Source organism: Callithrix jacchus, chromosome 20 (genome assembly GCF_049354715.1).
Source record: "Callithrix jacchus isolate 240 chromosome 20, calJac240_pri, whole genome shotgun sequence".
Taxonomy (NCBI): Eukaryota; Metazoa; Chordata; class Mammalia; order Primates; family Cebidae; genus Callithrix; species Callithrix jacchus.
This window is the reverse complement of record NC_133521.1, coordinates 30,799,431-30,822,345: the sequence shown is the minus strand read 5'-3', so window position 1 is coordinate 30,822,345 and position 22,915 is coordinate 30,799,431. Positions and strand designations below refer to the sequence as shown.

The 22,915-nt window shown below is 38.3% G+C and overlaps 1 protein-coding gene across 24 annotated transcripts in view; it reads right to left on the bottom strand.

Annotated features, from left to right (window-relative positions):
• The window catches only part of HYDIN (HYDIN axonemal central pair apparatus protein), a 516,394-nt gene that overhangs the window by 291,083 nt on the left and 202,396 nt on the right, over positions 1-22,915 (bottom strand). For all 24 annotated transcript variants that reach the window (XR_008478211.2, XR_013530165.1, XR_013530166.1 and 21 more), the window contains 2 exons: positions 6,260-6,378; positions 644-867 (listed from right to left, as the gene is read on the bottom strand). Coding sequence is in view for 20 of the 24 variants with exons in the window: in XM_078357699.1 (XP_078213825.1) it covers positions 644-867; positions 6,260-6,378 (343 nt within the window). In the remaining 4 variants the exon portion in view is untranslated. The remainder of the gene's footprint in view (positions 1-643; positions 868-6,259; positions 6,379-22,915) is intronic.

The window sequence follows — 22,915 nt, the reverse complement described above, 5'->3', positions numbered from 1 at the left end:
ATTAAAGTCCACCCATCTGACCTCATTTTGCCTCAATTACCTCTTTAAAGCCCCTATGTCCAAGAAGAGTCACATTCTGAGGTACTGGGTGTTAGGACTTCAACACATAACTACTGGGGGACACAATTCAGTGAATAACAGAAACACTTAGGTAGAAGAGTTTGAGAATCAATCACCATTCTGCTAATCTTGAGATTCTGAATGTATAGTAGGTATCATGAGATCAGTACATTTTCCTTGGATCCTTCAGGTCATATGTCTCTATCTCTTTTCTATGTTATCCCCGGGTCTTGCCCCAAGGGATACCTCAGCTTATAGATGGAGGGAAGTCTTGCTAGCAGTCACCAGAATAAGAGAAAATGCCATGATAATTAACAACCTGCTCTGTGGGAATCCTTATTTTATAAGATAATAACTTGTAGAAAAACTAGATCACCAAACAGCATCTGTATCTATATTATAATAATTTATATATGTTCACTAGGGAAATGCTGATGGAAATTCAACACACTCTGTTATGCTGATGTGTTCTTATCAACAGAGATAGTTATGAACATCTAAGACAGGATCTACTTAAAAAGCTTAAAAAGGCAATAGGTCAAAACTTCAGTTAGTTTCTACATTAGTTATAAATGTACCTTACCTAATGGTCAGTTTCACAGGCTCAGGTGACCCATTGATATCGACCAGGAACTCTTCTTCAAAGTTTCCCAGAATGGCAGAGCTGAAGGAGATCTGGAGAGCTTGGACTCCACTTGGTTCAATGATGCCTTCCTTGGGACTGAAAACAAAGCAGGCCCCCAAAGGTGAAGTTGAAGGGGCCATGCTGAAGAGAGCGTCGATGCTGCCTTTGTTGTACAGTATCGCCTATTATCAATAAAAGGCAAGAACGTGAAGGTCACTGGACTTCTGGCCCATTTTCATATAAGCATGTGTCGGTACTGTTTAATACAACAAAGGGAAAGTTGTGGGAATTAACAGCAAAAGAACACTCCAGGACAAATGAATGGTCTGATGCCTTGAATGTTTGAATATAGCTCTGAAGCCAGAAAGTAATTTTACATTTTTAGTCTCCTCTTTAAAATGAAATTAGTCAAATATATTATGCTTGTGCTACAGAGACTGACCATCATCACATACACTGTGAAGAGCCTTAAAATACCCCCTTTTTTGCTACTCTCTATAAAGTAACCAAGGGAAAGTATTTCTCTTATACGCATGAGAAGGCTGAGGTTAAGCCACATACTTAAAAAGCAAGTTAGAATAGCAGAGTGAGAATTACCTATACCTGTGTTTATAATGTAGATTGAAGAATGTAAATGAGACATCATTGTGGATTCCAGATGACAAGGGTTCTCTTTGTTGTGCTATCAGATTTCCTCCTATTGAGATATTCTCATCTCAGATTCTACTGGATGGATGATTGTTTTGAGATTCTTATGCAAGCAACTGTTTTACTATAAAAAGTTATATTCCTGTATTCTAGTGTTCTGGAAGAATGTTACTGCCCATATGTGGTCGCACGCTGGGTTTAGTGTGTGCATGTGAAGAGCTCATGCCTGAGCTCCTTCATCACACTCATGACATTCGGATCCTTCGTGGCTCAGTCTACCGCCCCTGCAATTCTTGTGCATGAACCTGCACTATAGCCATATTGTTCTATCCTGGCTTCCAAAGACACCACCTCTAATCCTTGCCAATGCTGTCCTTACACCTACAGGGTGAACAGCATGTTTTCCTGATTTATATAGGAACCACCCTCAACTACACTTAAGGCTTTGGAGGACAAAGAGCATGAGAGATCTCAAAGAAACTTTCAGAAGGATAGCAGGCAAATGTGAAGTGTGTCAGGAACCCAGAAGCTGAGGGAGGAGGATGCCCAGAAGTCATATGGGAACAGAGGTTAGGAGCGTAAGTTTGGAGCAAAGGTGATAGATTTGTGATTTTTAGTTAGAGGTTATTGTCATCCCTTACCTTGAGGAACAGAGTAATTCCAATGGGGCATGATTGCGGAATCCAGAGGACAAATGTTTAGGGGACTGAGTGGGTGCACAGGGAATAGTGGTTGACTATTTTTGGTTCCTGTTTTGAGAAGATGAGTGGTGAAAGGTGAGAATAGAAGTGGCAAGGCTTTGGGGAGGTACTGTAGGGGAGAGAGCGTATTTGTAATAAATGAGATAAAAGCATACTCAGTGCTCAGCCTAGAGGAAGCCCTCACCAAAGTGCTTCCGGTTGTTGTTGTAAGAGAAGAGAACTTGGTAACTAAGGGAACAGGGTCTGAGTGGATGCAGAGGAGGATGAGTTCAGGGGCTCAGGTTGCAGAGAGGAGGGCATCCAGAACATATAGTAGAGAGAAAGAGTCAGCAGCCTCTGCAGAGGAAGACAGTCTCTTCTGCCAAGAGAAGATGGACAATGCACCAAAATAGAAGCATAAAAAATTGCTCCTTGCTATTTTATTCATCTTTTTATGTTTCTTTCCCACCTCCCTCATTCTAAGCTCCCTGCTAGTAGGAACCAGGCTTCACCCTTCATTCCTTTTAAAGAGACCACGTAGAAAAGTGATTATGGCCAGAGACTCTGCAGCCAAATTGCCTGGGTTCAAACTTCAGCTTTGCCATTGACTTACTAGCTCTGAAGCCTTGGACAATCTACTTAGTTTCTCTGTGCCCCAGTTTCCCGATCCATAAAATTTAAGTACTAATATCTTCTCATATTGCTATAAAATTAAATTTATTAGCAAGTAATTTTTAGAATTGTGTTTGGCAAATATTGCTTAAAAATGACAGAGGCTGTTGTTATGTTTTTGCTTGTTTTTTTGTTTTTTAAGAGACAGGGTCTGGCTCTGTGTTCAGGCTGGAGTGCAGTGGTGCCATTATAGCTCCCTGTAACCTTTAACTTCTGGGTTCAAGCAATCCTCCTGCCTCTGCCTTATGAGTATCTGGGGCTATGGGTATGTGCCACCACACCCAGCTGATTTTTGTAAGCTTTTTGTAGAGAGGGGGTCTTACTATATTGCCCAGGCTGGTCTCAAACTCCTGGACACAAGTGATCCTTCTGCCTCAGCCTCCCAGAGCACTGGGATTACAGACGTGAGCCACCACACAGTCAGTGACTGCTATTTATATCCCCAGTGCCAAACAGAATGGGTTTAAATCTTACCTGTGCTTATGAAGTGACTACTACATACGAGTGCTAACATGAAGACAAAATGAAGGCATTAGTGGTAACTTAGAGGACCCTGTTCTTCTCTTTGAGAAGATGCATGCCTTTTAGTTTTTTTGGCTAGCAGAAATGTTTTGCCCATATTTTCTGTACGGTAAGAATTCCTCCATTTTTAAGAAGATGACATCATTCTTCTCCTCCTAACAAATAAGCACCTACTTATGAATAGAGAAACCAGCAATAGTTTTGGGGCACAATTCAGAGGCCTTTTGATTACTGATAATCATCTTTCCCTTGAGGTCTAGCTCCTTGGAGAGAAGAAAATTTATAATCAAACTTTGCCTCTCATTTGTTTTCCTTCTTAATTACACTGGGGAATAGGGTATACTCTTGGGGTTATGGTTTATTCTTTTCGTATCTGCTATGCTCAGCAATGACTAAGGGCAATAGCTAGTTACTCAAATTTGTCTCAAGTAGGTAATGCAATAAATTGAAAGAGAGATGCAATGAAGCATCAGCATTAAATACGCAGAGAGTGCAAAATATTCCCATAAGAAGCACCTTACCGTGTCCTTCTCTGCCACTGCACGGCTCTCAAAACTGTGCACTCTGATGCATCACCTCATTTAACACTTATTTAACTGGCTGTGGTTTGCTTTACTGTTAAACTCAGGGAGGGTGGGAAGTGGTGGCCTCAAGTACACTTATGCTGAATTTATATTCAGGGAAACCCTACCCGTTCTGCATCAGAACTAAAGGTTCTTTTCTGATGTAGCACTCATAAGTTCAGTCTGTAAGATGTAAAGGAAATTCACACTGGATAAATTACAGACAGAATATCAGTTTAATGAGAACGACTGGACTTTGCTTCCTTCTCCCCTAAGTGACCTCTCAAATGCAACCTGGGACAGTGTGGGATATAGCTGTGTCACTTGTCACTTCATGACAGCCATGAGATGGACTTCTTCATTTACACTGTGTTCCTATGCACAATCCATCTCATCCTGACATTAACATCTCTGTTTACCTTCTGCATCGTCCCATTTAGGCCACAGTTACCGTAGTGAACATGGGAACGCAGGGCACTATCCCCATGCCAGGTTAAGTTGGGCTGAGAGTAAAGTGGGTTGGGTGTATCCAAGGGGAAACGGTGGGATGCTGAGAACCTGAAGGACTGAGAGGCCAGCAAAGGCCTTCTCTTCCCAGAACAGGAGAGAGAGCCTTAGTCCTCCAGGGCTCACTAACATTACATGCTATAGGACCCTGCCAAGTTACTTAACTCCTCTAGCAGTCAGGTTTTTCTTTCCTAGAACCCATTTCTCCTTTTTCTGTGCATGCAGCTAATGGAATATGAATGTAAGTGAAATGTGCTACCTTCTATAAAAACATCATATGCGTTCCCCCATGCCCTTTCCCCTTTTGCAGTCTTTGTAGACCATGTGGTAGGGGTGGCTAAGCATGAGATGTTCCAGCCTCTCTGCTGGAAGAGAGCACCTGCTCACTAGAAACCTTTCTTTTGACCTTTATGTAAGGCATAAAAGAAACTTGTAGCATATTGGAGGTATTATGTATTTTGTATTTGTTACAGTATCTGGCATTACTTAATTTCTCTAAAGCTCAGCTCATGCTGCTATAAAATGGGAATAGTACCTGTACCTCACAAATAGTTCTCACAAATAGGGTGTTTTTTTGTTTTTGTTTTGTTTTGTTTTTTGAGACAGAGTCTCACACTGTTGCCCAGGCTGGAGTGCAGTGGTTTGATCTTGGCTCGCTGCAACCTCCACCTCCTGGATTTAAGCAATTCTCCTGCCTTAGCCTTCTGAGTAGTAGGGATTACAGCTGCCTGCCACCACGCCCAGCTAATTTTTTAATTTTTAATTTTTAATTATTTTTTTTTTGAGACAGAGTTTCGCTCTTGTTACCCAGGCTGGAGTGCAATGGCGTGATCTCAGCTCACTGCAACCTCCACCTCCTGGGTTCAGGCAATTCTCCTGCCTCAGCCTCCCGAGTAGCTGGGATTACAGGCGTGCGCCACCATGCCCAGCTAATTTTTTGTATTTTTAGAAGAGACGGGGTTTCACCACGTTGACCAGGATGGTCTCGATCTCTTGACCTTGTGATCCACCTGCCTTGGCCTCCCAAAGTGCTAGGATACAAATAGCATTTTTGTGAGGACTAAATGAAAGAATGAGTGTCAAAGCACTAGCACTGTACTCAACGCACATTAAGGGAGATGTCGTGTATGGTATTAACCGCTACATGATCCAAATTATGCAAAATAGACGTAATAAAGCCTAACTTTCACAATTTGGTAAGAATTAGAAATCACACACAAATACACAGACATGCACACATAAGCATGAACCTGACACCTATTTGTCACTCATTACATGAATGCTTTGAATACCTCTATAAAAATACAAACATATACAATTGAGGAACCTTTACAAAATGAAGCTTCACGGCTTATAGCCTGATACAGTGTAAAAAATGTGCCCTGCGTACAAATTCAGTGATGGGGAGACAATGAAGTAAACACTGATCCTGAGGGACTCGCGTACATCCGGTAAAATTTCACTTTCCAATTAATTGGAAAGATAACGCAGGAAAGTCTCTTCCACAAACTATGATTGGTTTTTAAAACATGGATTGGAGACCAGTGCATTAAGAGAAAATTATGAAGTGTGAAAACAGCTATGCTCATTAGGACATTCTAGAAAACGGAAAAGGTTCTCTATCCTCTGATCTGTGGAATTTACGTTGTCAGAGAACAAGCACTAAACAGACGGGGAGATGTATTTATGGGTTTTCCCTTTGCAATCTAAAAAACAATGACGATAAAACCAGTTAAACTATGGCTTTGATGCTTTTATCTTTTACTAAAGTGAGTGAAGGCTGATGAGGATAAAAAAGTTGCTCCCCTCATGACGGCCGAGCAAGAAGAGGAAGAATCCAAGCACTCTGGGGCCTCAGTGAGGAGGAGTAATGGCGAAGATGTGATTGCACACAGTTTCTATCAAATAAAAACACATAAGATAAAACACACCCCAAAAGCCAAGTACTGTTTGAAGTCTGAGCGAACACCTCTAGTGCTTACCTCATAACAATGTACAGATCCAGTGAAAACCTTCCCAATATCCAGCAATTCAAAGTTGAAGCGAATCTTGGGTCCCATTCCTTCCCCTTTGATTCGGAGGGGAAGACGGATTTCTCGGCCTAGAAAAACAATTTAGACTTTATTATCCAAACGATGCTTCATTGCCCCAAATTACAGTCCCTCGTGTACGTTACCAATATAAATAATCAAAATTATTAAATAGTTTCCTGCACTGCACCAAGAGAACTGCAATTTAATGCTGAAGATTTATCCTATCTGGGAGCCAATCATAATCCTGAATGCCAAAATCCTGACTGCTGAAATTGTGAAACACCAAAATCCCAAAGATATAATTCTGGAAAAACAAAAGACATTCTTTAAAATGTAATTATTTACTTTTTTTTTTTTTTTTTTTTGAGACGGAGTTTCGCTCTTGTTACTCAGGCTGGAGAGCAATGGCGTGACCTCGGCTCACCGCAACCTCCGCCTCCTGGGTTCAGGCAATTCTCCTGCCTCAGCCTCCTGAGTAGCTGGGACTACAGGCACGCGCCACCATGCCCAGCTCATTTTTTGTATTTTCAGTAGAGACGGGGTTTCACCAAATTGACCAGGATGGTCTCGATCTCTTGACCTCGTGATCCACCTGCCTCGGCCTCCCAAAGTGCTGGGATTACAGGCTTGAGCCACCGTGCCCGGCCAATTATTTACATTTTAAAGGGGAATTTACTTGAGAAACATATAAAAACACAACAGAACACTTCAAAGGCCACTTTGTACAATACAATAGGCAATAACAAAACATGTATTTTTGCAAGCATTACTGTAACCGAGCGAGTTACAGAGAAAGTGGCACACTCTGAGATTGAATCAGGAGTCCTTTATTGCCGGTGACCAAGAAACGGCTAATGCTCAAAATTCTCTCGGCCCCGAAGAAGGGGCTTGATTCCTTTTTATACCATGCTTAGAGAAGGCGGGTGGGCAAACTGGAATTAAGCAGAAGCAGAACAAGCAAGTTCAATAAGGAAGCTGGTAACCAGGGGGCAGGCGGTTCCCAGGACTGTTGGTTACCAAGGGGAATAGCAGGGGGCACTTTCCATACACGCAATCACCAAGGGGGGTAAGTTAGTCACATTAGCAGGTAGACTTGCCAAGCAGGGTGTAGTTACAACAGTTACAAGGTACTCGGTACAGCGTGACCCAGCTGTGCACCCGAAGGACAAATGGCGGGGAGGGAGAGGCTAAGATAAAGTTTGTCAGGCTCACATCTGAGAGGCAGTCTGTTAGGCTATCACAGCATAAACACAGGCAGACCAACAGTCACATGGGTCTAACAGTTATGAGTACACAAGCTGTATTCATAAACAAACAGGTAAAAAGGGCAATGTAAAATGCATGTCATTATGGTTGGTAACTGCGGGCACCCAGCTTTGTAATTGTGGTCACCTGAAATACCATGACAAACAACCTAAGTCTTTTGACAAGATAGATCAAAACCATGATGGGTCACCCCCCACGTAGGCAGTTTCCCAAAGAACTGAGATCTCCAGAAATTTTATATTTCACAAATTCAGATGTGCACAAAAACATCTCTTCATTTATTAAGGAAGTGTCAGCATTTTTACATACACACACAATATGCTTACGCACAAAGGCAACGTGATAATGCACTTTCATGGTGTCAAATTTCTCATGTCCAAGGCAGCAGAGGAAAAGTTTGTCCCAGCTCTCAGAGACAAACGAATGTGCCTTCTGTATTTGTTCTCTTCTGAGTCCCTGGCTGGTTGGATGGGGCCTGTCAACACTGAGGACAGGTTTTCCCCATCAAGTCCACTCAGACTTACACATAAATCTCTGGAAACACCCTCACAGATACACCCAAAATTATGCTCTACGAGGTTTCTACCAGTTTCTACTGGTCAAGCTGACATCTAAAATTAAGCTCACAGGCCCACCCCTTGTCAAGCTGGCACCCATACATTAAACCATACTAAATTTCCCAATAAAGACAACAGGTAATAGTTCTACCTAACATGATGCAATCAGCATAATGCAACTATCCTGTGTGCAAATGAAAACACACCAATCCCTTCCCCGGAGTTGGGTTTTCCGGATTTCATCACTTGGGATTTTAATCTTTCGGGACTGCAATTTTGGGATTTTAGACACCAGGGATATTAGACTTTAGGGATTTAGATCCTTAGGGGTTTTGACGTTTCAGGAACTCAAGATTCGGGATTACGGCCTTTCGGATTGTGCCTTTTGGTATTGTGATCCAAATATTTTATTTTAAGGAAATAAGAATACAGCTAGTTTTTTTATCTTTAGGGAGCAGACTGTATTGCAATTTAGGCTTCCATTTTAGCAGAAAAAGAATTTTTTTTAATGTAACCCTATCCTCAACATTATTCCAAAGTTTCTTATCAAGAAAAGTAATTTTAAATCAGAGAAGAGTAACCACTGATTGATGCTTCTCATAAAATGAGAGCCAACATGGGGCTTCAAGGAAGATCCAGAGTCCTAGGGATCTAAGTCTCGGGGTCTTATCCGAAGCTTACTTTTGCTGAGTTTCTTACATGTAGAGGTAATGAAATGCACTTAATAATATCCATTTTAACACATCTACAATGGACCTACGGGCAATACAGACAACACAACCTTTGAAGTATTGACTGGTTTTGTTCCCCCTTTTTAAAATGAAAGTATTTTTGTTCAAAAATACAAAATTTGAAGAGAATGTGAGTAAAATTATCTTACAATTGCACCATCCTAAGATAACCACCGTTAACATTTTGGTGCCTATCCTTCTATATTCAACTGTATCCCAATATTGCTGATGTAAATGGTAGTGTATACAATATTATTAACCTGCTTTTTTCACTTAACAATACCTTTGGAACACTTTAACATGTCATTACCTAAAGATTTACCTTATCCTTCTTAATGGTTACGTGGTCCACTGTTGGAGGCAAATATTTTTAAATCTCTTATTGGACATTTAAGAGGCTTCCAACCTTTCATTACAATTTACAGAGTAATTACTAGAGTCAAACATGTATCTGCAAACAATTTTTCCATATTTTCTTCCAGCACTTTGAAGATTTTATAGCTTTCCACTGTTTCTGTTGAGAAGCCAGCTCAGAGTCTTATTACTCATTTGAAACAATACGTCTTGTCTTGTGATAGATTTAATTTGTATGCACACGTATGGATTTATTTTCATCTTTAGCTTTTAGTGGTTTTACTATAATGTTCCTAGGCATGGTTGCATTTATCCTCCTGGGGGCTTGTAGTACTTATTGAATATGTGAGGCCGGGCGCGGTGGCTCAAGCCTGTAATCCCAGCACTTTGGGAGGCTAAGGTGGGCAGATCACGAGGTCAAGAGATCGAGACCATCCTGGCCAACGTGGTGAAACCCCGTCTCTACTAAAAATACAAAAATTGGCTGGGTGTGGTGGTGTGCGTCCGTAGTCCCAGCTACTCGGGAGTCTGAGGCAGGAGAACTGCTTGGGCCCAGGAGGCAGAGGTTGCAGTGAGCCGAGATTGTGCCACTGCAGTCCAGCTTGGTGACTGGCGACAGAGTGAGACTCTTTCTCAAAAAAAAAAGAAAAAAATGTGAACAAATGTCTTTCATCAACAGTCATTATCTTTTCAAATACTGTTTCTTCTCCACTTTCACCTCTCTGTCTTTTGTGTGTGTGTGTGTGTGTGTGTGTGTGTGTGTGTGTGTGTCCTTTTTCTATATTTTGTCTCTACATGCTTCAGTATTTTCAGATATCTCTATGTCTGGCTATATCTAACAAGTTGTTAAATTCATCCGCTGAATATTAAATTTGTTATAACTTTTCAGTTCTAGACTTTTAATTAGAATGTTTCTAGTTTTCAGATCTTTGCTTAATTTTGATAAAAATATTTTTAAAATCTGTCTCTTATAATTCTATTATCTGATTCTCCACGGGTTTGCTTCTGTTGTTTTTACTCTGGTTTTCTATCAGACTGTCTTACCTCCTCGTGAGCTTGGTCACTTTTTGATTGAGTCTGGATCTGTATATATAAAAATTATAGACATAATTTAAAGCCGTAAGATGATATCTCCCTCCAGCTTCTAGCTGGTGACTGGGGAGAGCGTAGGCATTAGTAACCCTAGATAACGTAATTCAGCTGTTCTCAGCTAAGGTTTTGTGAGAGAATTAAGCCCTGCAGAAAATCTTTTGAGTGATTATTTTCTCAACTCTCCCAAGAAGGGTAGGCAGCTAGCATCATCCTAGAAATAACAGAGAAAAATTAATTCCTCATAAGCAATAGATGCCTTAGAACACCAGGGATTAATTATCTTCTGGATCTCCATGGAGAACTGTCTCAAATCAAATCAGTAACTGAACAATGATTCAAAGCTGAATTTCAATGCCTGCGAGGACTGGTCCATTTCCAGCTCACTAGGTCCTACCCTAAAGCCTGGGGTTAGACTACTGGGGCCCTTCCTCCTGGAACATACCATGGACTTCTATTTTCTTTTTAACCTTGCTTAACTTTTCAGCCTCTCTGCAGTTTTTACCAACAAAGGCGGTGTCTTTAAGGATAAAGTGGCCCCCAAAGTCTGATGGTCTTGGTTTCTTTCTCCTGGATCTTGGCCCCATGCACTGGTAGTTCTCTCTTGCCTTAAAAAACAGATTAAAAAAAAAAATACATTGCCTGCTTTCGGGTGTTCTTAGAAAGAGTTAATTAAAATTACCAGCTTAGCATTTATGAAAGATTTCCAGAAGAAAGGGATGCACGTTTGATATTTTGATAGCTACAGCATCAGACTATCATACTGCCCTCAAGAATCGTTGTGCTAATGACACACAAACATCTGTAGTATTTAAGGGTTCCTGTCTCTCCACATTCTCCCTAGCAGTGGAGATATCACCACTTTGAAAACCTTTGATAGTTTGATTGTTTTCCTTAAATGCCTATCATTTAAATTTCAAGTTCTCTAAGGAAAGAAGATATATTTGCTCTGTATGGACATTTTGTGGCTTTCCTTAAATGTCTATCATTTAAATTTCAGGTTTTCTAAGGAAAGAACATATATTTGCTCTGTATGGACATTTTGAATGTTCAAAATACTTTTGATGCTTCATTGATGTAGTTTTCGGTATTACAGAAAGTTCGCTTAGAACATCCAAGTGATATTACTTTTATTATCATTTTAATGCCTTGTGATATTTTATGTTCCACTATCTTCTGTTGCTGTTTAGCTTTTGTATCTTTAATGATTTTCCCCCATGAATGTCCTTTAAAGACAGAATACTTGTCCTTTTATTCCTTCTGCTGCTTGGCAACTTAGCGATCACTAGACAAGCATTACTTTGATTATAAGAAGCAAAAGCTATCCTTGGGATGACTGATTTATTCGAAGGGTTCCCCTACTCCATCCAATCCCTGGAAAAGAGGTTCCTCTAAAGGTCAGGTGTCAGTGGTAACAACAGACTATAAATAAAACTTTCAAAGGGCCCAAATCTCGTTATCCCACTCTATTATTTTTGAGGTCTAGACACTTGGTGATAATTTACTCTTTGGCCAAGAGAAAAGTATTTTGATTGAGATCCAACTTTTAGAATGGAAAAGAAAGAGAATTGCAAATATATCATGGAATAAACTGCAGGACTATTTATAACTGTCAGGCCTAAAACTTTCTCCATCTGTTACCTTGACTGCCTTTCTTAAAAAAAAAAAAAAAAAAAAAGATGTGTTGTAATAAAGCAGTGAGCCAATGTTTCTTTGGTAGGCATTAATTACTTCAAAGGAGTTTGCTTTTTTGTAGCTAGCCACTTCCCTCACCCAGGATGGGACAGGAGTACAAGTAATCCCTAGCCTTGAGTTTTTAAGTGTTAGTCTAAATGTTAGGGTCATATTACAAATGCTACTTTTCCACAAGATTTTCTAAGCAGTTATTTTTCTTGTCTTGGCAAAAGGCAGCAAGAGATACAAGCATGAAGGAACTAGTAAGCTTTAAGGGCAGACTCCGTATTAGAAGACCAAAATATTAAACTATTTTAAAACATAGAGCAGTTCTCATTTTTGACAGTAGTGTTCTGAGTTCACACATGAGAAGCAGGAAGATGTGCTGCAGAACCCCTTTAATGACCTTGAAGTCGCCAAATGCAACAGATTCCATGGCATTACATACCATAAAATGCAAACCATGAGCTTTCAAAAACTGTCCATCTGCTATGGTCTGAATGTTAGCCTCCCCTGAACCCCGAACTCATATGTTGAAATCTTAACTCCCAAGATGATGGTGTTAAGAAGTGAGGCTTTTGAGAGGTGATTCGATGATGAGGGTGTAACCCTTAAGAATGGGATTAGTGACCTTATAAAAGTGGCCCCAGCAAGCTTATCTGCCCCTTCCACCATCTACTGGTGCCTTAATCTTGGACTCTCCAGCCTCCAGAATTCTGAAGAATAAATTTCCGCTTTCATAAACCACTGAGTCTATGGTATTTTGCTATAGCAGCCCAAACAGACTAAAAAACCTTCTAAGATATTTTAGATGCTCAATATTATTTTTGAGTTCCATTCCTGTGCAGTAAGAAAAAACTCAGAGGAAAAAAAAGTATAAATAGAAGAATAAACTGCCATTATTTACTCATATTAAGACTGTCAACCTGAAAAATAAATAAATCTATAAATAAATTTTTAAAATTAATAAGAGAGGGACTGTGTATGATGGTTTATGCCTGCAATCCTAGTGCTTTGAGGGGCTGAGGTGGGAAGATCAATTGAGGCCAGGAGTTCAAGATTAGCCTGGGCAACACAGTAAGACCTTGTCTCTACAACTTAAAAAAAAAAAAATTAGTCAGGCATCATGGAGTGAGCATGTAGTGCCAGCTACTTAGGAGGCTGAGGCAAGAGGATCACTTAAACCCAGGAGTTCAAGGCTGAAGTGAACTATGATCACATTGCTTGCACTCCAGCCTGGGCAACAGATAAGACGCTGACTCAAAAAATAAATAAAATAAAATAAACAAGAGGGTAAAACTGAGGAGTAACAAACATTTACAAAAGTCAACTGTATTTCTATACCCAGCAATAGTCAGAAAAATTTAGTTTTCAAGATTCTATTTATAATACCCACAAAAATATAAAGTATCTAAAAATAAATCAAAAAAACCTTCAAAGCAAAACTTATAAAACTTTATGGAAAGACATTAACAAGGATTTAAATAAATGAAAGAATAGAAAACTAGACCATATTCTTGAAAAGGAAAATTCAGTATCATCGAGAATGTCCATTTTCCCCCAAAAGATTTGTATCTATAAATTCAATGTACTGCTAAACAAAAGGCCAGCAGGAAGAATTTGGTGGAGTGTGGTGGGTTGATTCTAAAATTTAAATGGAAAATCAAGGGGCAATAACAAAAAGACATGCTGAAAGAAGAATAAGTTGGGGAACTTGCCCTTTCATCAACGATAGGATCTGTAGGAGACGGGTCTATAGTAGAAATGACTTTTACATCTAGTAGAAAGTGACTGCAATTAAGATAGCGTGGTACCAGGGCAGAAGGTGCAAAATGACAAAGGAAACAGAACAGAAAACTCAGAATAGATGCACACATACATGTGAATTTGATTTGTATCAGAGCAGGTATTGAATATCAGTGAGGAAAGATGGCTACATAGTTTAAGAAGTTAAATCTGCTGATACCCACGGGGGATCTGTCGTAGGCTGAATAATGGCCACCAAGGATATTTACACTCTCACTCCTGAATCTAAATATTAACTTACACGGCAAAAAGGGTGAATATTGCCTTGTATGTCAAAAGAGGTAATTAAATTAATAATTTTGACATGGGGAGATTAACCTGGATTATCTTGGTGGGCCCTAATATAATCACAAACGTCCTTAAGGGGAAAGCAGAAGGAACACTGACACAGAAGATGAAAGACAATGCAATGATGTAAGCAGATTAGAGTGATGTAGCCACAAGCCACGGAATGCTGGCAGCTTTAAAAGCTGGAAAAGACAAGGAACAAATTTTTCCCAGGAATCTCCAAAAGGAACCAGTCCTGTTGATACCTGATTTTAGCACAGTGAAACTGATTTCAGACTTCTGAATTCCAGAACTGTAAGAGAATAAACGCGTGTTGTTTTAAGTCACTAAGTTAGTAGTAACTTGTTTCAGCAGCAATAAGAAACTAACATAGAGTCTTTTCCATCTGCTCCACACAAAAGTCAACTCAAGTTGGATCAATATGATGGTAAACTACAAAACTTTTTAGAAAGCAATTTAGAATGATCTCTTTACCGACTTGCTGTAGAGAAAGGGATTTAAACAATATTAAATGAGCAAATGATAAAACAAAAGATTATTAAATGCAATTACATTAAAATTCTTGTTCACTAAAATCACCTTAATGAGAGTGAAGAGACAAGACGCAAACTGGGAGAAGATATTTGCAGTACATATAAAGCCAGAGTTTTATCCCAAATATATCAAGAGCCCCTATGAATCAACAAGACAATGACTACACAATAGAAAAATGGGTAAAGGTCAAACAGGAATTTCACAGGAGATGAAACACACATTTCATCCAGTCAATATAACATGCTATTTTCATTAACAAAATGAAATTCATAATTGCAGAAATATCAATCAAAGCCATAGTTAGATTCTATTTTGTGCCTAGCAGAGGAGGAAAATTTTAAAAGTTGATCAATTCTAAGAGTAGTTCAAGATTAAGGAGTAAGGTTATAGGCACATCTCCTGCAGGCAGGAAAGTAGACTGGCACAACCCCTTTGGAGAAGTCTAATGGCCTAGTAAACCTGAGTGTGTACACCCTGTATGTCCTGGAGTTGCCACTCCTGGGGATATATCCTAGAAAAACTTGGCACCATGTACCTAGAAACGTATTCAAGAATGTTCATAAGAGCATTATTCTCAACAGCATAACGGCATTAAACTAGAAAAAACACAAATGTTCAACCGGAGAGGAATTTTTATATATTCAAATTATAGAATATTAACTGTTAAACTATAGCCTCATTCATGACACGAGAGAATCTTAGAAAAAAAATAGTATGATGATGTTTATGTAAAGTTTAAAACATGCAAAAATAAGTTATATATTGTTATGGGTTATACCCACACATGGCTAAAAAACAGTGTGGAAAAAATCAAGGAAATGATTAACTGACTACACAAAATTTTAAATGGATAGTTACCTCTATGCAGGGAAGAGAAGGACACAGATAAATCTAAGATATGGTAAAGTCCCATTTCTTAAGGTGGGTGATCGGTTCATGGTTGTTTATCTTACTATTATTCCTTACACCTTAACTTTATATTACAAATATTTTGGGCAATTTTTTTTGACAGGAAGTTTCACTCTTGTTGCCCAGGTTGGAGTGCAATGGCGTGAGCTTGGCTCATTGCAACCTCTGCCTCCTGGGTTCAAGTGATTCTCCTACCTCAGCCTCCCAAGTAGCTGGGATTACAGGCATGTGCCACCATGCCCAGCTAATTTTGTAATTTTAGTAGAGACGGGGTTTCTCCATGTTGGTCAGTTTGGTCTCGAACTTCTGACCTCAGGTGATCTGCCCACCTCGGCCTCTCAAAGTGCTTGGATTAAAAGCAAGAGTCACTGGGCCCAGCCAATTTTGTGTAATTTCAATATAAATTTTAAAAACACAAAACAAAACTTACTGAAATGTTAACTAATACATTTTGTTGCATGTTTGTGTGCACAAAATTGTTTATTATACAAATATTTCTTGGAACTCCAAAGCTCATTATTAGAATTTTCACATTCAATAATAACATAAGTTATTTTACCTAAATTCATTATCTAAATGAAAACCATACTATAATATGAATGTATGCAAGTGCTGACAAAAACATTTATGTCTGCTTGAGTTTCAACAGTAAAATGTACTGTGTGTTATAGCCTAACCTCAGCTGTTCTGACGAGACAGATTTGTTTCATGCTTTCCTTGTTGAAAATGTATTATGCTTTATCAGCTCATCTTCCCCAATATCCCTGATGGTTTAGTCCTTCAAGGGTTCTGGAGTTTGTTTCTGCCAGGTACTGAGGGCAACCACCAACCAGGGAAAGATTTAGACAAAATCTTTAGATTCTAGACTTTTAGAATCTTTAACACTTATTTCATTGTTTGTATTACAGTTCACATTTACAGCAGTGTAGAAAGAAAATGTAATCCATGCCTAAAATTGTATGGTGTCTTTACATGCTACAAACCAATACACCCATTTTATAGACTTATTTAACATTATAGAGGTAATTTGTATGTTTAAACGCCTTGTGTAATACAGAAATCTTTGATGAGTTGTTATATAGGTGTTTTAAAATGTTTTAGAAAAACTGGATAGAGTTTCTGGATGGGCTGGGAACCTGCACATTTCAGAGGAACCATGTTCTTTATCAGGTAATGTAGTACAGGACAGAGACCAGGACTGTCGCAACCTAGAATTTAAATCTTGAATTAAGAAGCTTCACAGACAACTCGCCTAAATTTTCTAAGCTTTAGCTTTCTCATCTGTAAAATAAAGACAATATCTCCAGCCTATTTCACTGAATTATTGAGACACAAATGAGATTAATATACAAATATATTTGTGTTTATATACAAATGTGTTCATATACTATAATGTGAACATAAAATTATTATGTAAATTTGATTTATGAGAGCTCTGATGCTGAATATCAGTCAGGAAAGATGGATTAGTGTAAAGAGCTAAACAGCTAGAAATCCACACGAGATCTATGACAGGCTGAATGATGGCCCCCAAAAATATTCACATCCTCATGCCTGAGTCTGTAAATATTACCTTATAAGCCAAAAGATATGACTAAAAATTTTGAATGGGGAGATTATCCTGGATTATCTTGATTATAGAAGCTTAGAAATTGTCTTGAACTTTGGTAGTAGGAATCCCATCATTTTATTCTTCTTTCCCAAAGTTGTTTAGGTTATTCTAGGTTGTTTGCATTTCCATATGCATTTTAGGATTAGCTTGTCAATTTCTACAAAAAAAAAATCTTGGATTTTAATTTTGATTTTAGTTAAATCCATAGATGGATGTAGGGGAGAAATGACATTAAGATGTTATTGAATAAATATGTTGAGTTTACCAACCTATGAACAAGCCACAGTTTTCTATTTGTTTAGGTCTTTAATTTCTCTCATTAATCTTTCAGTTTTCTGTATATGGGTCTTGTACGCATTTTGTTAAATTTATCTCTAATCATTACATATTTCTCAATACTATTATAAGTGATACTGCCTTTTAAAATTTCAATTTCCTGTTGTTCATTGTTAGTACAGAGAAATATAATTGATTTCCCTCTATATAGATCTCGTATCCTGCAAACTTGTACTAGTTACTTACTACACTTATTTTGCAGTCTTTGTTTAAAATGAATGTTCTCCAGAATCATCTCCACAGATTTTGAGTCAATAAAACATAGATAAAACCCAAGAGTCGATGTTCTTTTTTTTTCTTTTTTGAGATGGAGTTTCACTCCTGTTGCTCAGGCTGGAGAGAATCTACATTCTTAATGAGTAGCCAGGGGGATTCTGATACAGATTCTCTAAGAACATTACCTTGATAAATGTACGAAAATTAATAACATTAACTTCCGATGGCATGTCCAAGTTAACTGATGCAAGTTCATTCTTTTACCCGATAGGCAAAAAAAAAAAATTAAAATTGATGAAAAACATGGCAAATATATATATTTTAATGCTTTTCCAGGTTCAAAATAAAGGAAGGAAAATATCAGGTTCGAGAAATAAAAAGGGAACTAAGCTAGCATAATAAACTAGTGAGAGGACCCAAAGAAGGGCCAGAGATTTGTAGAGAACATACAGACCTTATGGTTTAGTGGCTCCAGTTTTATCTGGGAATGGGGTAATTAAACTAAGATACAGCATAAATCCAAGACCCTATAAAGACTACCTCTTTCACAAAGGCAACTAGAGAAATTCTACTCATTGGTCTAGGGAAACAGTGATGAAGTCTGTCTTCTACTGAATTCTGAATAGGAGGAAGAGCCTCCAATGAGAAATCAAAATCCCACGTACACATATGAGATCCAAATTTATTCTTTCTGATAGGTGCAAGAATCAGAAGCTGAGAAAATAAAAAATCATGGGACTCTTTGCAGAAGAAATAAAAACCTGCTCTGAGAGAACGGTTTTATGATTCAGTACCCATAGTAAAATTGAGTTCACGATACAAACATTTCAAACCATCTGAAGAAACAATCCAGTAGGAGGAAAATCAGTGATTACTACAAACATGTGAGATCATACCCTAAGAGTATGAGATAATTTTTAAGTCTCATATAGCATTCTTAAAATCTTTGAAGCAGCAAATGGAGAAAAAAAACAATAATGAAGAAATAAAATATGAAAATATTCAAACTAAATGTAACTTCCAAAAATAAAAAAACCAAGTCAATGAATTAAAAACTAAATAGATAAATACACTGAAGAGTAGATATAGCTGAAGAAAGACTTAGTTAACTAGCAGCAAGATCTTAGAAACATACCCAGAATGTATCATAGTGAGACCAGGAGATCAGGAATGTGCAGAGAAGTTTAAGAGACATAGTAATTCCATGGGAAATACATATATCTAAAAAAATTCCAAAAGGAGAAAATTGAGATAGGAGAAAAACAGCACTGAAGAGATGCTGAGTGACCAATATGTAGAATATTACTCACTTATTACTCTGAAAACTCAAAAATGTTTTCAATGATTGGGATGATTTTCTTTTTTTTTTTTTTGAGATGGAGTTTTGCTCTTGTTACCCAGGCTGGAGCGCAATGGTGCGATCTTGGCTCACTGCAACCTCTGCCTCCTGGGCCCAAGCAGTTCTCCTGCCTCAGACTCCTGAGTAGCTGGGACTATGGACGCACACCACCAGGCCCAGCCAATTTTTTGTATTTTTAGTAGAGACGGGGTTTCACCATGTTGACCAGGATGGTCTCGATCTCTTGACCTCATGATCCACCCTCCTCGGCCTCCCAAAGTTCTGGAATTACAGGCTTGAGCCACCGCGCCCAGCCGGAATGATTTTCTTTTTAATACATCTAATTCAATCTCCATTATTCAATTAAGATAAAAATCAAAAGTCCTAAATTGTCTTAAAAACTCAAAATTTTCCCTCTTATGATGTACAGAAAGCAAATGGACAATGAGATTTCATTTTCATCAGGTCTCTGAAGGAAGTGGGAGCATCTGGAATTATTTCTATCATGCTGTTTTTCTGTATTTGACTCTGAAGCAGCCATTAACAATGTTACCTAGCAATACATTTCACAGTTGAAATTAGAGAGTATTACCTCTTTTTGAAGTCTGCTGATCCAAACCAAATATGTGTAGTTCCCCTTTGTTTTTTCTTGTATATTTGCTTTAGTTCTTTGTAGATTCTGGTTATTAGCCCTTTGTCAGATGAATAGTTTGCAAAAATTTTCTTCTATTCTGTAGGTTGTCTGTTCACTCTGATGATAGTTTCTTTTTCTGTGCAGAAGCTCTTTAGTTTAATTAGATCCCATTTGTCAATTTTGGCTTTTGTTGCCATTGCTTTGGTGTTTTAGTCATGAAGTCTTTGCCCATGCCTATGTCTTAAATGGTATTGCTTAGGTTTTCTCTTCTAGGGTTTTTATGGTTTTAGGTTTTACGTTTAAGTCTTTAATCCATCTTGAGTTCATTTTTCTATAAGGTGTAAAGAAAAGTCCAGTTGCAGATTTCTGAAGATGGCTAGCCAGTTTTCCCAACACCATTAATTAAAGAGAGAATCCTTTCCCCATTGCTTATTTTTGTCAGGTTTGTCAAAGATCAGATGGTTGTAGATATGTGGCATTATTCCTGAGGCCTCTGTTCTGTTCCATTGGTCTATATATCTGTTTTGGTACCAGTACCATGCTGTTTTGAATACTGTAGGCTTGCAGTATAGTTTGAAACCAGGTAGCATGATGCTGAAACCAGGTAGCATGATGCCTCCAGCTTGGTTCTTTTTTCCTAGGATTGTCTTGGCTATATGGGCTGTCTTTTGGTTCCATATGAGACTTAAAGCATTTTTTCTAATTCTATGAAAAAAGTAATTGGTAGCTTGATGGGGATAGCACTGAATCTATAAATTACTTTGGGCTACAAATTACATTGAATCTATAAATTACTTTGACCGTTTTCATGATATTGATTCTTCCTATTCATGAGCATGGAATATTTTTCCATTTGTTTGTGTCCTCTCTTATTTCCTTGAGCAGTGGTTTGTAGTTTTCCTTGAAGAGGTCCTTCACATCCCTTGTAAGTTGTACTCCTAGGTATTTTATTCTCTTTGTAGCAATTGTAATGGGAGTTCACTCACGATATGGTTCTCTATTTGTCTGTTATTGGTGTATAGGAATGCCAGTTAGAACAATGATCATTAAAAAGTCAGAAAACAACAGATGCTAAAAAGGATGTGACAAATAGGAAAGCTTTTACACTGTTGGTGGGAGTGTAAATAAGTTCAACCATTGTGGAAGACAGTGTGACAATTTCTCAAGGATCTAAAACCAGAAATACCATTTGACCCAGCAATCTCATTACTAGGCATATACCCAAAGGATTACAAATCACCCTACTATAAAGACAAATGCACACATATGTTTATTGCAGTACTATTCACAATAACAAAGACTTAGAACCAACCCAAATGCCCATCAATGACAGGCTATGTAACAAACCTGCACATGCAACCCTGAATCTAAAATAAAAGTAAAAAGTTTTTTTAATCATAAGCAAAAAGTAAAAATAAAAAATAAATTAAAAAAAAAAGCAAGGACATGATGGTCATCAAGAACAGATGGTGGTGACTTCAGGGGAGGAGTATGATTGGGAAGGATCACAGAGGGCTTCTTAGTGGCTGAAAATATTCTATTATTGATCTTGGTAGCAATAACATAGTATTTGCCTTATAATTATTTGTTATAATGTACAGGTATGTGTTTAAGTTTCCAAGTGCTGCTACAAGAAATTGTCACAAACTTAGTGGCTTATTATAAAATGTATTATCTGAAAGTTATGTATGTCAAAGGTCCAAAGTGATCTGATCGCTGTACATTATGTGTATTGAAACATCACTATGTACTCCATTAATATGTATGTTTATTATTTGTCAATTAAAAAATTTATTTTAAAATATAAAAAGTTGCAACTATAAACAAACAAAGTCCAAAATGGGTCTCACTGTGCTAACATCAGGGTATTTGCAGGGCTGCATTCCTTCCTGGAGACTCTGGGGTGGGAGGATTCGTTTTCTTGCCTTTTCCAGTTTCTAGAGGCTCCCTGAATTGCTTACCTTGTCCGGCTTCACTGTTTAGAAATGACTGGTTGAGACTTTCTCATATTACGCCCCTCTGACACTGAAACCAATCCTTCCGCCTACCTCTTCGACATTTATGGACCTTGTGATTATACTGAGCTACCAACATGATCCAGGATAGTCTCCCTATCCTAAAGTCAGCTCATTAGTAACTTAAATTTCATCTGCTGCCCCAATTCCTCTTTGCCATTTAATGTAATCTGTCCAGAGATTCTGGGGGTTACAATCTGGACATCTTTGGGAGGCCACTTCTGTGCCTATCACTAAATGTATTATGTATTTTCTGAGTCTACATTCTATCAATAATGACACGTTTAAAAATTAAATTGTGGTGTATAAATACAATGGATTCCTACGCAATCATGAAAAGAATGACATCTTTCATTTAATGTTATGTGTAATCTCTGGGAAATATTTTAAAAACAATGTGTTCAAACCATTATATAAATTATACTATCATTAGGCAAAAAGACATGAGGAGGAAAGCATTATCTAGATGTATTTGCTTCTACAGGCCACATATATCTCAAATCAAAGCAAAACAAAACTAAACAAAACGAGGGAAGAAGCTTTTTGTTATCTAACAAGAATTTCTTAGTGACCTAAGACCAGGAGGTTTTACCAACTTGTTAAAGATAACAGTAAGGAATCATCATCAGCTCTTGAACAGACACAAAGAATTGCATAGAATTTATAAGGAAGATAACATGGAATTACTATGTAAGCAAAGCTCCTCCCTGGCAAGTGTATCTTTTAATAATCCACTAACAAAATAAAGAAGAATGCTGTGCAGATGGAAAATTACACTATTCGGCTTACCCAGGATGTGAATTCTGTGGCAGAATTCAGAATTACGAACAAAACAATAGAGAAATCTGACTTGTTGTGTGATGGCTGGGAACCTCCTGGAGAGCAGCCAACCCTCTGGAATAAGGCCAAGCACGACGTCTGTAGGGAGCTGCAGATGGGAGGGAGGTCCCACCACCTGCAACATGGGGGCCACTGGAGCATTTCCAGCCCACATCTGACACTACTGTGCTAACATTCCTCTAGACCTAGTAGGTTGTGCATTGTAGGTGATGCTGATCTGCAGGGTGGAGACAGACTTATGTCAATCCAAAAACTTCCAGTCCATTCTGTATTCATTCTGGGGTTGTCTGCAGAATTCTACACTCACGTGCAAAGGCGAGGTCAAATCAAACCAGGACTCATCCACTTAGTCATTTTTTGTTTCCATTTGCTTATTTATTTAATCAACTTCTATTGAGTAGCTTC